Source organism: Raphanus sativus, chromosome 4 (genome assembly GCF_000801105.2).
Source record: "Raphanus sativus cultivar WK10039 chromosome 4, ASM80110v3, whole genome shotgun sequence".
In the NCBI taxonomy this organism is placed as follows: domain Eukaryota; kingdom Viridiplantae; phylum Streptophyta; class Magnoliopsida; order Brassicales; family Brassicaceae; genus Raphanus; species Raphanus sativus.
In genome coordinates this window covers 47,754,662-47,768,152 of record NC_079514.1, presented here as the reverse complement: position 1 = coordinate 47,768,152, position 13,491 = coordinate 47,754,662, and the positions used below count along the sequence as shown (strand labels likewise).

Here is a 13,491-nt window from a genome sequence, read left to right as displayed (position 1 = left end):
TTAATATAAAAAATAAAAAACAAATTAAAATAAAACATTAATGAATAAATTTAAACTTCCAACGGGTTTGCATCTCATACCTCACTGAGTGACTCTCATATTGTTTACCTATATTTCTTCTCCATTTCAGGTGAGATGGATGATTATATGATATTTGTATGGATTGGTGCTACTGTACTTTTATTCGTTTTTTTATTTGGACTTAGGGTGAGTGAAGTTGTGTATATGGGCTATTTTATTATGAGATATTATTGGTGTCACGCTGTTCTCCAAATAAGAGATGACGGGGGTCACACTATAATTATGTTGTTCTCTAAATAAGAGATGACGGGCGTCACACTATAATTATGTTTGGCTCAGAATTTGTAAGTAATGGAACGAGGCCCATCAGTAATCAAGTTATTAACCTAAATGGAAATTCCTTTTAGGCAGGCTGGTTTTTTCATTGGAACAGAAGCCCATTAAAAAACCTTGGATTCTTTCTGATTTAAATGTACACAGCTTTTCAAATAGGCGGACACATGGCAATTCCTGAAACCTCAATTTTCTGATCTAGAATCCTACGTGGCATTCTTAAGAATGAAGAAACTCAAATTTATATATAAATATTTTAATAAGAACAATGAAATCAAGACGTGGATCAATATACTTGAAAATCAAAGAGACTTTATGTTTGACAATTAAAAGGATTAAAAGCATGAATACATTATATTAATGTAACCTTGCGGCTTTATTTATTTTCATTACGTAAGAAAAATTACATTGACCTTATATACGATAATTACAATAATAACTAGATAACTTTCTGCGATATCACAAGAAGATATCACTTAAATATTATTTGAGGTAAGTAAGTTTTGTATGTATTTGAAATTTATAATAATTTTGACAAACTAAATTTGTTGATAAAAATTGATAGAAAAAACTTTTAATCGGTTAATAAAAAGAATAACATTAAATTTATTACATTATATTAATCATCTTAATCCATGCAACTCATAATTATTAAAAAGGTAAAAATTAAAAAGAGAAACTACCATATATGAGCTGTATATAGTATTTACATCAAATTCAAAAATAATAAAAAATATTATATTACTTGGGTGTATAATGTAATTTATTTTGAGATTTCAACAAACATTAATTATTACGTTAGGGTAAAAATTAAAATTTATCTATAAATTTTGATAATTGAAGAAACTTATATATATATATACTAGGTGTTTTCCTGCACCATGCACAGTAAAAAAAATTTAAAATATTTTTTAAAAGATAAATATAAATTATATTTATTTTTTATTAATACTATAGATTTTCTTTTTTATCAATATTTTAATATAAATTTGATTTAACTGAATACTATAATTAAGATAAAACCAATTTTGTTTATTTTGAATTATATTTAAGAATGTGCATGTATATATTTAAAATTATAATCTTAGGTCGATTTTTCTATCTATTTATTTTAATTAAATATATTAAATAAATATGTAAAATTTCAGAATTGTCAAAAATTAAAATTAAATAATATTTATAAAATCTGTAAATATATATAAGAAACTAATGATTTTACGATTTAATTTGATTTTATGATTTAATTTTATAATTTTCTAAAAATATGTTTATATTTTTTGAAATATTTTTAATTTAAATGATATTTCAAAATTTGAAATGCCATAATTAAATATATTTATTTTAATGATGATTTATGCTTTATTGCCATATTTTTAAAAAGTCCAAAAATATAAATCGATAATAAATATAATATATTAGTTATTACCATATTTTAAATTTTTTATCAAAAATATAAATTAACATTAAATATAATTGTCCATGTCATATTAATCTATAAGACATGTCATCAATTTTAGTAGCTATGTCACAATTATTAATCTAGGTGTTTTCATGCACCATGTGTAGTGATGAATTTTTTAAAAGTTAAATTTTATATTTTAAAATGTACTTTATTAATATTATATATTTTATTATTTTGACTAATAATTAATATAAATATCATTAATTAAGCATAAAATTAAGAGAAAATATTTTTATTTTATTTTAAATTATATTTAAGAATAAATATGTATATATATAAAGTTAAAATCTTAGATAAAAAATTATTTATTTCATTTGGTTAAATTATTAAATCAACTTGTACAAAATTACTAAAAATCATATAAAATTGTGTAGTTATCAAAATTTAAAACTAAATAATATTTATATAATTTGTAGATATTTAAAAGAAAAAACTAATGATATTACGATTTATTTTTTTTAATTCAGAAAATTTAGAAAATTTTAGATAATAAAAATTTTATTATTATAAAAGTAAAATTATATAATATTTCGAAATTTAAAATATCATATTTGAATATATTTATTTTAGTGATGATTTATGAGTTATTACCATATTTTACAAAGTTTACCAAAAATATAAATCAATATTAAATGTAATATATGAGTTATTGCCATATTCTAAAAAGATTTCCAAAAATATATATTAGCATTAAATGTAATTGTCCATGTCATATTTAACCATATGACATGTCATCAATCTTAATAGCCACGTCACAATTTTTTTTGTGAAAACGATTGTAGAGAAGACATGTGGCAAATCACTTCTCAAATATAGACTAGGGGATATATATATATATATATATATATATATATATATTGAAAAAAACCATGTTAGAAGAGCAGTCATCGGTCTTCTCTCTCTTGCTCTGGTGGTTGGTGGTTCTCACCGCCACTGGAAGCGGCTAAGACTCCAGGGAAAGAGGCTCTCAAAGCTCTTTACTGCCGGCTTTATGTCTCCGGGAGGGATAGTTCCTCTAGCATCTCTATCGCCGGCTTTGTGTTTCTGGGAAGGATGATTTTCTAGCATCTCGATCTCCGGAACTTATGTTCTTGTGTGGTGAATTAGTATTAGCTTGAAGTCGTGGGAATACTGATTTTGTTTGGTTCTTACTGTTTCAGTTACTTTGTCGCATCTTAAGTTAGCTTTTTTAGGTTCGTTTTTTGTGATTTATGTTCGCTGTGGAGGTATTTACTAGACATTACCGTGGTCCTTTGTGGTTATGGGAGATGGTTTCTAGACGAAGCAGTTAACTTGACCTTCAGTTTTTCTCTTGCGAGGAGGTGGACAGTCTTTGTTCTGTAGGTCACTTGGCTGCCTTGCGAGTGTCCACGTGTAAGAGCTGGTGGTCTTCTTTGACGTTTTCCCAAATAGCGTTTCAAGGTCTTCTGTCCTTATATCTTAGTTTTAGTGGTGGTTTCTGGTCATGCAAGTTTCACATGGATAGCAACTGCTGGAGTTGGTGTAGATTTGACCTCTCGATTGTTTCTGAGTATGGCTTGGTGATATTCCCTTCAGGGTTGGGACTGCTCAAGACATTTGTTCCTAAGATCAGCTCCATTGATATCAAATTCTTTTGGAAAGGTGGAAAGAATAGACTTGTGGACATATATGGGTTTTAGGCTTTTTATGTCTTTATTTTATTTTATTTTATTTTGTTTGGTTTATGTTATTTGTCTTTGGTTTCTTATCGACACTATATATCTCAACTTTCTTCGAGTTAAAAATATATATATATATTGTTTGTTTGTTTTATAGTTATAGATTCATATTTCCGCAAATATGAGAATCATGTAAAATGTAATCAAAAATATAATATTAGTTCATTATATCAAACTATAAATTACCTATTCAAAATAAGCCAATGAATATATTAAAACATTAAGCTACATATTCTATAAAAAATAATATTTTAAAGACTGATTTAATCAGAATATTTAATATAATATAATATATAAAAGGATTTGAAGATATAATCTTAGAACTATGCTCTAATTTATACTTCTGCTTATTTAATTATTTATACATAAATTATGGGGCAAAATATTTTAAATTCTCTCCTAATAGCTATTTCTGCTTACTTTATAAAATGCAAATCATAGTATTAATTTAAATTGATGATTATGCAGTCAAATCATAAAAAATATGACACATAAGTATAGTTACCTAAAATTATAGAGAATACTACAAATAAGCAAAAAGACTTGTATTTTATAAAATTTAATAAATAATTGTATATATTTTAATTGATGACCGTCAATCAAAATAATAAGAACATCGCAAATAAACAAAATTACCTAAAGTTATGGAGAATGTGACAAATAAACAAAACTACTTATTTTATAAATTCAAATAATAATATAAATTTAAATTGATGAATCATCAGTCAAAATAACAAGAACTTGACAAATAACATAATATAATACAATTGTTTTGAAGATATATTCTTAAAATTATATTTTAACTCGTATTTCCATTTATTTAATTATTTATATAATACATGGTATACTTATGAAAATCTTACAATTTTGATCATTACAGTGACGTCCAACTCATTATGTATATAACTTTTTCTTTGCGGAAAAACTGAAGAAAATTTATAAAATTAGGAATAAATAGTATATAGTATTTGCATATGATAAAATTTTCAACTAATTGAAATCTCTTACAAATTAATTAATACATATTACGCTACAAATACTTTGATGCATTCTCGTGTATTATCTTTATCTAATACATACATATATGTTGTTAATATAACTTTATAAAATTATATAATGATTTTTATATTTTTATTTTTAACTTTTGTAACAGAAAAGCATTATTTCAAGATAACAAGAGTTATCTTATTTTAAAGTATGTTTTATCAATTATTTAATACAACATATAAATATAATATTATTAATAGAAAATTTGTGTTTAGTTATTACATAATAAATCACATACTAAAATTTATTAAAGACATAGTTGATTTTAACTGTTCTAATAATTAATATGAGAATATTAGAATTCACTTCGGAAATAGCAGTATAAAAACTTAAGTTATTGCAAAATTGCAACCGTTAATAGCTAACCTACCGGTTTAGCAGTGGTTAAACAAAAACCACATTTTTATATTAAATGAATCACTTCAAATAAATAAATTTTCCGTTCGTCGTCGATCGTCCGATCCAAAAGAAACCCTAACCATCTCCATTTCCACTGCTACTCAATGGACTCTCACTCTTCTCACCTCAACGCAGCCAACCGCTCTCGCAGCTCTCAAACCCCCTCTCCTTCCCACTCCGCCTCCGCCTCCGTCTCCTCCTCCCTCCACAAACGCAAACTCGCCGCCACCACCGCAGCGAACGCCGCCGCCTCCGAGGACCACCCACCTCCCTCCGCCGCTTCCTTCCCTCCTTCCTCCAACGACGACCTCGAGAGCATCTCCGCCGCGCGGGGAGCCGATTCCGACTCCGACCCCGAGGAATCAGAGGACGCCGTCGTGGACGACGACGAGGAAGACTTCGCTCCCGAGCCGGATCAGGACTCTTCGATCCGCGCGTTCACCGCCGCTAGGCTCGATGCCAACGGTGGCGGCTCGAGCCGCAACAACACTAAGATCAAGACGGAGATCTCGACGTCGGTGAAGCTCGAGGCTGGCGTGAGCTCGGTCTCGGGGATTGTGCCCAAGGATGAGTCTGGTAAGGTATCGACGGATGATGTACAGACCTGCGGGGCTTACATTGCCAGAGAAGAGGCTCTCAGGAGAGAGGTTTATCTTCTGTCTTAAAAAAAAAAGAACAATTGAATTATATGTTCTCTTGTAAAGTTTTCTACTTTTGTTTAGGAAGAAGCTAACCGGCTCAAGTTTGTATGTTACTCTAATGATTGCGTTGATGAGCATATGATGTGGTATCTTCCTTCTCTCAATCCCTTACAGATTCTAATCAATCTGTTACAGAGTTAATTTGTCTGAATGATTTTTTTTCACAGCTTGATTGGGTTGAAGAATATATTTGCAAGACAGCTGCCTAATATGCCAAAGGAGTACATTGTTCGCCTTCTCATGGATAGGTACAAAGAACATTCTTTTAACTAAAGCATTTAACGTCTTGCTATTTGTAAGCATCCTGATATCTGCGACTTATGTTGTTTACGCAGGAAACATAAGTCTGTTATGGTCGTAAGACCTCCTGCAGGTGGTAATGGTATCACTCATGTTGTAGGTGGTATAACTTATCGTCCATATCATAGGTAAACTCAACTTCGCGTTACTATTCCCAACCTTCTTATAGTTTACAACAGTGATAATTCTTATTAGTTTAGATATTCCTTGAAATTTATCTATATTTCAGTACGCTACTTACGCAACATTGGAAGCAATAGTATGTTGTTGACTTAGTATCTTACTGTTGTTATCTAGCATAGATTGCTTTTCTAATCAAGTCTTATATAAATGTATAATGTATGATAAGTAGCGTGAGTACAGTCTTGGCATTCTTATTAACTTCACTGTTTTACATGGGATTCAGTCAGAGGTTTGGAGAAATAGCATTTTGTGCAATCACCGCAGATGAACAAGTTAAAGGTTACGGTACCAGATTGATGAACCACTTGAAAGAACATGCACGCAATGTTGATGGATTGACGCATTTTCTTACTTATGCTGACAACAATGCCGTTGGTTATTTTGTCAAGCAGGTTGGTCTTATTTCATATTCTCTACAATATTTGACTCTGCTCTTTCTCTGTTCTTTTTTTTATATCCAATTTCTTTGGTTGTTTAGTTGTATTTGTTAGCTCATCCAGAGCTCTGAGCGGCTCTGTATACACTCTCATTCGAGCCCTTGAGTATAACCCAAGAACCTCTGCATGCTTAATTTTTGTGTGCACAATCATGATGATTTTGGGGTTCTACTAACAAAATATTCCTTTTGTTAAAACAACTTCTCTAAATCTTTTGTCTTAGTTCGTATTATCATCTGCTTTAGATAAACATTTATTCTCATTTGTATCTCTTCAGAAAAATAAGGTTTCCACTCTTTGTTATCTAGTCTACTCTTTGGGGCACTAAAGTTCTGTAACTTTTCCTTTTCTTATAGTTTTTCACTAATTTAATCTGTTACGACTATTTTCTTGTGCAGGGTTTCACTAAAGAGATTTACTTGGAAAAAGATGTATGGCATGGGTATGTAAAACGATGAATCTCTTAGTTCAAACTGCTTTAAATGATTGATGTCTGAATCGAATATTTGTGGTCTCAGTTAAACTAACAAACCTCAGAATAAAATCATTCTATTTCCAGAATTTGGGTTTACATTCTCTTCTACATCTTTTAAACCTACTCTTGCAAATAAAAAGCTTTGTATTTTCCCAGGTTCATTAAAGACTATGATGGTGGCCTCCTTATGGAATGCAAAATTGATCCAAAGCTTCCATATACAAATTTGTCAAAGATGATTCGTCAGCAAAGAAAAGTAAGCCATGATGAAATAATTTCTTGAGCCTTCCAAGTCCTACAGTTTATCATGGTTACAAGTATGAAATGCTTTGGTGATTAAACCCTCAAGTCCATCAGATTCTGATCCCCGTTGTACTATTTTTAATGCCAGGCAATTGATGAAAGGATAAGAGAGTTATCAAACTGTCAGAAGGTGTATCAAGTACCTGAATTTCAAAAGGTAAACATCAATGGTTGCGTGTCTTTTGTGACTACTATTGCATGCCACAGCAAAAAAAAAAGAAGGAAATATGTTTCCAATAGTATAATAAATGTGTTAATTTCTGCAGAAAGAAGGTGGAAGTCCTAGAAAGATCAGAGTTGAGGATATACCTGGCTTAAGTAAGTCATGATTCTACCCCATGGTATTACTGCAGTTTGTGCTAATTGCTCCATCAAATCAAGTTGATATGCATTGTTTAACTATGAAGTTCCGATTAACATATGATAATTTTTCTTTAGAAATAGATTTATCTCTCAGGGTTAATATAGCTTCCTTAATTGTCGTTAAAAATGCATTAGTTTTAATCGGTAAATACTTCTCTTCATGTTGTGTAGAGAAAGTTCAATAATATGCTAATACAAGAATTATGAAAAAAATTATTACAGCGGAAGCAGGTTGGACCCCAGATCAGTGGGGGCACACGCGTTACAAATTATTCAGTGGTCCTGGAGATAGTGTAACAAAGCAAAAGCAGTTGAACGCACTTATTCGAGTACTTCTGAAGGTTGTGATAAGTTTTCTTCCCTTAAATGCTTTATACGTTATTATTACAATTACATGCCCTTTTAGTTTGACAAGCTGAAGTAATTGGCAACAGACAATGCAAGACCATTCTGATGCTTGGCCTTTTAAAGAACCAGTTGATCCTCTCGATGTTCCAGATTACTATGAAATCATTAAAGATCCCATTGGTAAGAATACAGTTCGGTTAAACACTGAATTTATCATCCCATACATTTTTTTGTTATCCTTTTGCTGTTCCTTGAAAGCATTATGGTCTCTACAAGTAAAATTAATCGCTGAGGAATCAATGCAACTTAATCAAGAGATGGTTTCTTTATATAGGAGAACGACCTATCCTTTTGTTCTGTTAGTTTTAATAGATTTGATTGAAATAATTTGGTAATATGGTACACAGATCTCAAGACAATTGGGAAGAGAGTAGAGTCAGAACAGTACTACGTGACGCTTGACATGTTTGTGGCTGATGCGAGACGGATGTTTAACAATTGTAGAACTTACAACTCACCAGATACCATTTACTACAAATGTGCAACCAGGTATATACTTCTCTTTATTTCCCCCGTTTCATTTCCTCAGTTATGAAAAAAAAAAGAATCTTTTTTTTTTTGAAACACAAAATATTTTTTGAAAAAGGAGAATTTAATTTTTGCTTTTTCTCTTGAAAAGGTTGGAGACACACTTCCATAGCAAAGTACAAGCAGCTCTCCAGTCTGGTGCTAAATCTCAATAGAAGATGGTAGAAGTGATTATGTTAATTGTGTTACTGACTCTCGTTGGGACAGACATATTTATCTCAAAAACAAGTGTGTTATTAGGTCGACTTGATCGTGTATGATGTATGTTTTGCATACGAATATGTTTAGGAGTAGTAACATAATTAGGACCCTTTTGTGTATTTAGAACAAGTCTTAGAACACCCACGTCACATTTCTCATGTTTGCCATTAGGTCCGTGCATCCAATCATTTGATTTTTGCTGTTTATTAATTATAAAACTCGCTTCCTCGTTCTCTATATGATATGATACGTGTAAATTAGACACACACAAATGAATTCTGTGTCGACCATTGTTAAGATATCTAAATCTTTAACAATTCCAAACGTGGAAGTTATATGCATATCTTCACAATTAGTGTGTTTCTTTTGTTTAATACTGCTTCACATGTGTGCAACTTTGTTTTGGCGTTAAAAACGTTTAGCTGTACATGAGAAACCTCCGTTAAAAAGGGATTGAGGTTCCTCTCCGGAATTAAACCCAAGTACAAAGGAAACGCCTTCGCCACAGCTTGCATCACTAGTTGCGAGAAAAAGCTAAACAACGCCTTGGAAGACTTCAGATTTCTGGAAAGCCGCAGGAAAAGATATAAAGAGCATGGCTAATAACTACTTCACATGTAAGAAATGTATGTCATTGTCAATGGTGATGAAAGAAAGGTTCTGTATGTTTGTAACTAATATGCGTTGTAGATAATCATGTATGTACTTCGTGATTGGAAAGGATGTGGAAAATATGATTATCTAATAATAATAAACTTAATTGATATAATGTATTAATGATATATAATATGTTTTGACCTTCATGTATGTACATTTTAAATATGTGTTGAACACCAAAAAGATAGAGTACAAAGACATGAGTAAAACTTATGATCAGTTAGTCAGTACACATCTAATGAATCATGCAAGGACTGATCATTGAAATCATAAGAACACTATAATGTAATCATATTATTACATGTTCTATATGTGTTAGTTGAGTTCATTGGTATGGAATATAGTAAACTTCCACTGCTGGATCATCCAAATCTTCTCATGCTAAAAAAAAAAGTCTTCTCATGCTTCATTATTGCTAACATCACATGAACCATGGCAGAAATGGAGCTCTCCACCATTTATTTCTTTCTAAGTTTGCCTATTTGTTTATTCTTTGCCTTTTTGGCTATTTATCAGCATTTTTTTGTTTCTTTGTAATTTATTCTTCTAGATATTAAAACTCGATATGTAGATGCACCAGTAGCTCTAACATCATTTGCAACATATACAAGTGGATTTGTTATCCAATTTCAGATACCGCCAATGGGTTTGACAAATTTGGATCTTCTCCATTTTCATATATATGCAAAATATATTTAAATCGTTAGCGAGTCACGGGAGATAAGAGAACCAATCACCACAACAAAATTAAGAGCTAAATCTTCACTGAATATTTATTTATTAGTTGTTGATTGTACAGTCTTTGTGCAGCTTCTCTTTTGTTTCTCGGTATTATGACATTTTACTTCTCATGATGAATTTATTATTAGCCGAGAACTAAAGCTCCAATTATGTATGGACACTTTCTCATGAATACGTTTTAATGAACACATTCTCATGTACACGTTAGCATGATCAAATGAGATTGTATAATCATACAAGATGGAGCGACATGGATATCTCTGTTGTCAAATTTACCGGTTCGATTGTCGAGGTTGTTGCTCCATCTTGTATAGAGGTTGGAGACGAACGATCCATACGGTTCTACAGTAACATCTCTTAAACTTTTTACTGACTTTAATACATCACGCAGTTGAGTAATGATGGCAATCCTCATGAGAAAATCAGCTTCTGTTGGGCTAATAAATTGAAAAACATCTTGAAGAGTAGTATCCAAGAGCTACAATCAAGTCAATTTCTTGAAATTAAAGCCATGAAGAACACATATTCCGTAAAGAATCCAAGATAGGATTTGTATTGATATAACCTCTGTTCTTTTCGACTGTGGCGGCGGTGCATTCACTAGCTGGGACTTGAAATGAGGCGGTGGACGCGTTCGACTTGAGCTCGCGGATGATTTCACTTTGGCAACAACGTTATCGTCGACGTGGTGGATTATTAACTTTCTAGCCATCTGTTTGGCGAGTGCGTTCATCCTTTCAACCGTAGACTTCACAGTACCTTCCTTCACAACTTTCAACGGGTCTTCTTTGTTTCCCCTCAACAAGGATCTCGAATCAGCCCTATGAAACAATAGAGATGAAGGTTTAGAGTGTGGCGAGAGAGATAAAAAACCTAGCCAAACTATTGGTGGGTTCATTATTAGCTCGCTTTGTGAAACTAAAGGTACAATCTTTGAATTTCCTAGTTCAAAAGTGAATATCATTGATCAGATTATCAACAAGAATATTTGTTTGTTTGCCGGTGAAAATGTTAACTAATTGTTGACTATCTCCTTCAAACATAACGGAAGTGATTCCCAATGACCAGATATGTTGCATAGATGCTAGTAGAGATTTTCCTTCAGCCCGACAGCTGAAGTTGACATTCCAGTACCGGCTGAACCCCCAAAAAGTGTTACTCCTTGATGATCGCGAAGCACCCATCCTGCTTTTCCTTGCTGTGTCTCCTTGTCCCATCCTGCATCAAAGTTTGTCTTAACCAGTCCTAAAGGTGGTCGTCGCCATTTTGATCTTATGTTTTCCTGCTGAGTGTGCTGAGTTGTTGATTTTGTCAGTGATGTTGTTGCCTGTAGCCACGAGACAACATTTCCATGTGCCCATTGCATTTGTAACTCTGGGTTAAGTGGTTGTTTCTTAAAAATAAAGTTACATCTCAGTAAACAAAATCAACTAACTTTCAAAAACTCATATAGAAAATTTGCATAAGCTAGCGCAGAATCAGACACAAGTTAAGAACTAAGCACCAAACTCTTGATTAAAAATGTCTAAATTGAAAGTCAAAATCCCTATCGTGTTACATTTGACTTTGGTATGAAACGTAACGATGCCATGGCTCAAAAAACCGCACAGAAGAACATTTCAAAAAAAAAAAAATCACAATCGCTAAACACAATGTTCATCGTTGCATCAAAAACTCAAAACTCAGATTCAATCAAGAGAAAGTTGCACCAAACATAAACCAACAAATAGAAAAAAAAACATAAAAAGGCATTACCATTTTGTTTCAGGAATTATATACGCAATGTTTTCTTGCTTATTTGTGGATCTAATTTGAGATCAAATATCAAATCAACATTGAACTTCTTGTAACGAAAGCCTCCGACAATGCTAATACTTGGGAGGATTTTACGAGATTTTATTCGATTCCCAGAAAAAAAAAGTGCTTTCAAAAGCAAAACGCGTTTATACTTGAGACAACAATTCTACATGAGTGTTTACACAACTTCCACTTCTCTCAGAGATGGAGAGAGAACAAATGTTTTAAAAACACATACAATTAAATAGGTCCTTGTGATCAAGAGCAGAACAATCTAGAAAACAAGTAACCGTGACAACCTTGCACAACATCCAGCAAGGGAGACGTCTGACACGCCTCACCAGCATCACGATCCTTCCACTTCTCTAAAACGGTTTCAGCCGCAACCGCAGCGATACGATGCTGCATCACCGAAGCACCCATGGGTCCCACCAAGTTCAACCTCGTCGCAGCCGAGACAACATCTCTCAGCGTAACAAACAGGTACGCCCTCTGACAAGTCTCCGAATCCATCCCGAGCAGACCACACACAAGCCCGAAGACGGGGGCGTGGTGGAAACGCAAACGCGACTCCCCCAAAGCAGTGTCTCTGATCGTCTTCAGAGATGGGATCTCGGTGAAGACAGAAGCAGCTACGCGGAGCAAGGCTGATCCTTGGGAGATGGATGCCTTTGAGGAGACTTGGTTTGTTAAGGTCGCGTCGAGTAATAGATCGAGTCTTCCCCATGTCTCTGTGTCCGGAGATTTGTGGGAAGAGTAGACGAAAGGGAGGAGCAAGCTAGCTGTGTTGTCCAAGAGATGGATGATGTGGGTTTCCAGATCTGTTGGAGACGAAACTAGCCGTGTCTGAACAGATGCTTCGAGACCCAAGGAATGAGCGAAGCCTCCTGTTGGTAAAATGGAATCCAGTAATTGCCACTCGCTCCACTGCCTACAAGAGGACGCATCCCTCTCGCCTTCTCCAATCATCAATTGAATGACTTTCTTGAAACTAGAGAGAGAGAGAGAGAGAGAGAGAGAGAGAGAGAGAGAGAGACTTGAGCTATTATCTTTCCCTGCGGTTTGATCTTTAAAAGATGCTTTTTTATTTATACCGTGAGATTATTAATAATAACTGTGTGAGTGAGATCTGGGAACTGTTTTTAAACAGTAGTGGGTATTATACTATTATGTAGAGCTGTGTGATTTTTTTTACAAAAGCATGAAACTTCATATGATGAATATTGATTGGCTTTGGATTCAGAATTCTATTGACAATAACAGTTGAAAAAATTAGCCGGCCAGTAAAACAAAGCTAGATTGGGTTTTGTAATATGTAAGAGGTTGTCTTGTCTATTCGAATACCTTCTCATCAAGAAGTAGAAGAATAATTCACATGAATTCTGAATCCTTTTTGAATATTCTTTGCGTTACCAAAACGGACGAGGCTTCAAAA

The 13,491-nt window shown here is 33.0% G+C and overlaps 2 protein-coding genes across 2 annotated transcripts; one reads left to right on the top strand and one right to left on the bottom strand.

Moving 5' to 3' along the window:
• Positions 1-4,998: 4,998 nt before the first annotated feature.
• Positions 4,999-9,093, top strand: LOC108848600 (histone acetyltransferase GCN5). The gene is made up of 13 exons (XM_018621996.2): positions 4,999-5,609; positions 5,685-5,749; positions 5,831-5,911; positions 5,999-6,091; positions 6,370-6,538; positions 6,982-7,025; positions 7,215-7,314; positions 7,450-7,518; positions 7,628-7,679; positions 7,947-8,065; positions 8,159-8,252; positions 8,480-8,621; positions 8,752-9,093. The coding sequence occupies exons 1-13, from the start codon at positions 5,067-5,069 to the stop codon at positions 8,813-8,815; spliced, it is 1,635 nt and encodes a 544-aa protein (XP_018477498.2). The 5' UTR covers positions 4,999-5,066; the 3' UTR covers positions 8,816-9,093.
• A 3,046-nt stretch (positions 9,094-12,139) lies between these two features.
• Positions 12,140-13,239, bottom strand: LOC108855777 (urease accessory protein F). The gene has a single exon (XM_018629676.2). It carries the CDS (start codon positions 13,023-13,025, stop codon positions 12,315-12,317), a length of 711 nt encoding a protein of 236 aa, XP_018485178.2. The 5' UTR covers positions 13,026-13,239; the 3' UTR covers positions 12,140-12,314.
• Between the last annotated feature and the right edge of the window lie 252 nt (positions 13,240-13,491).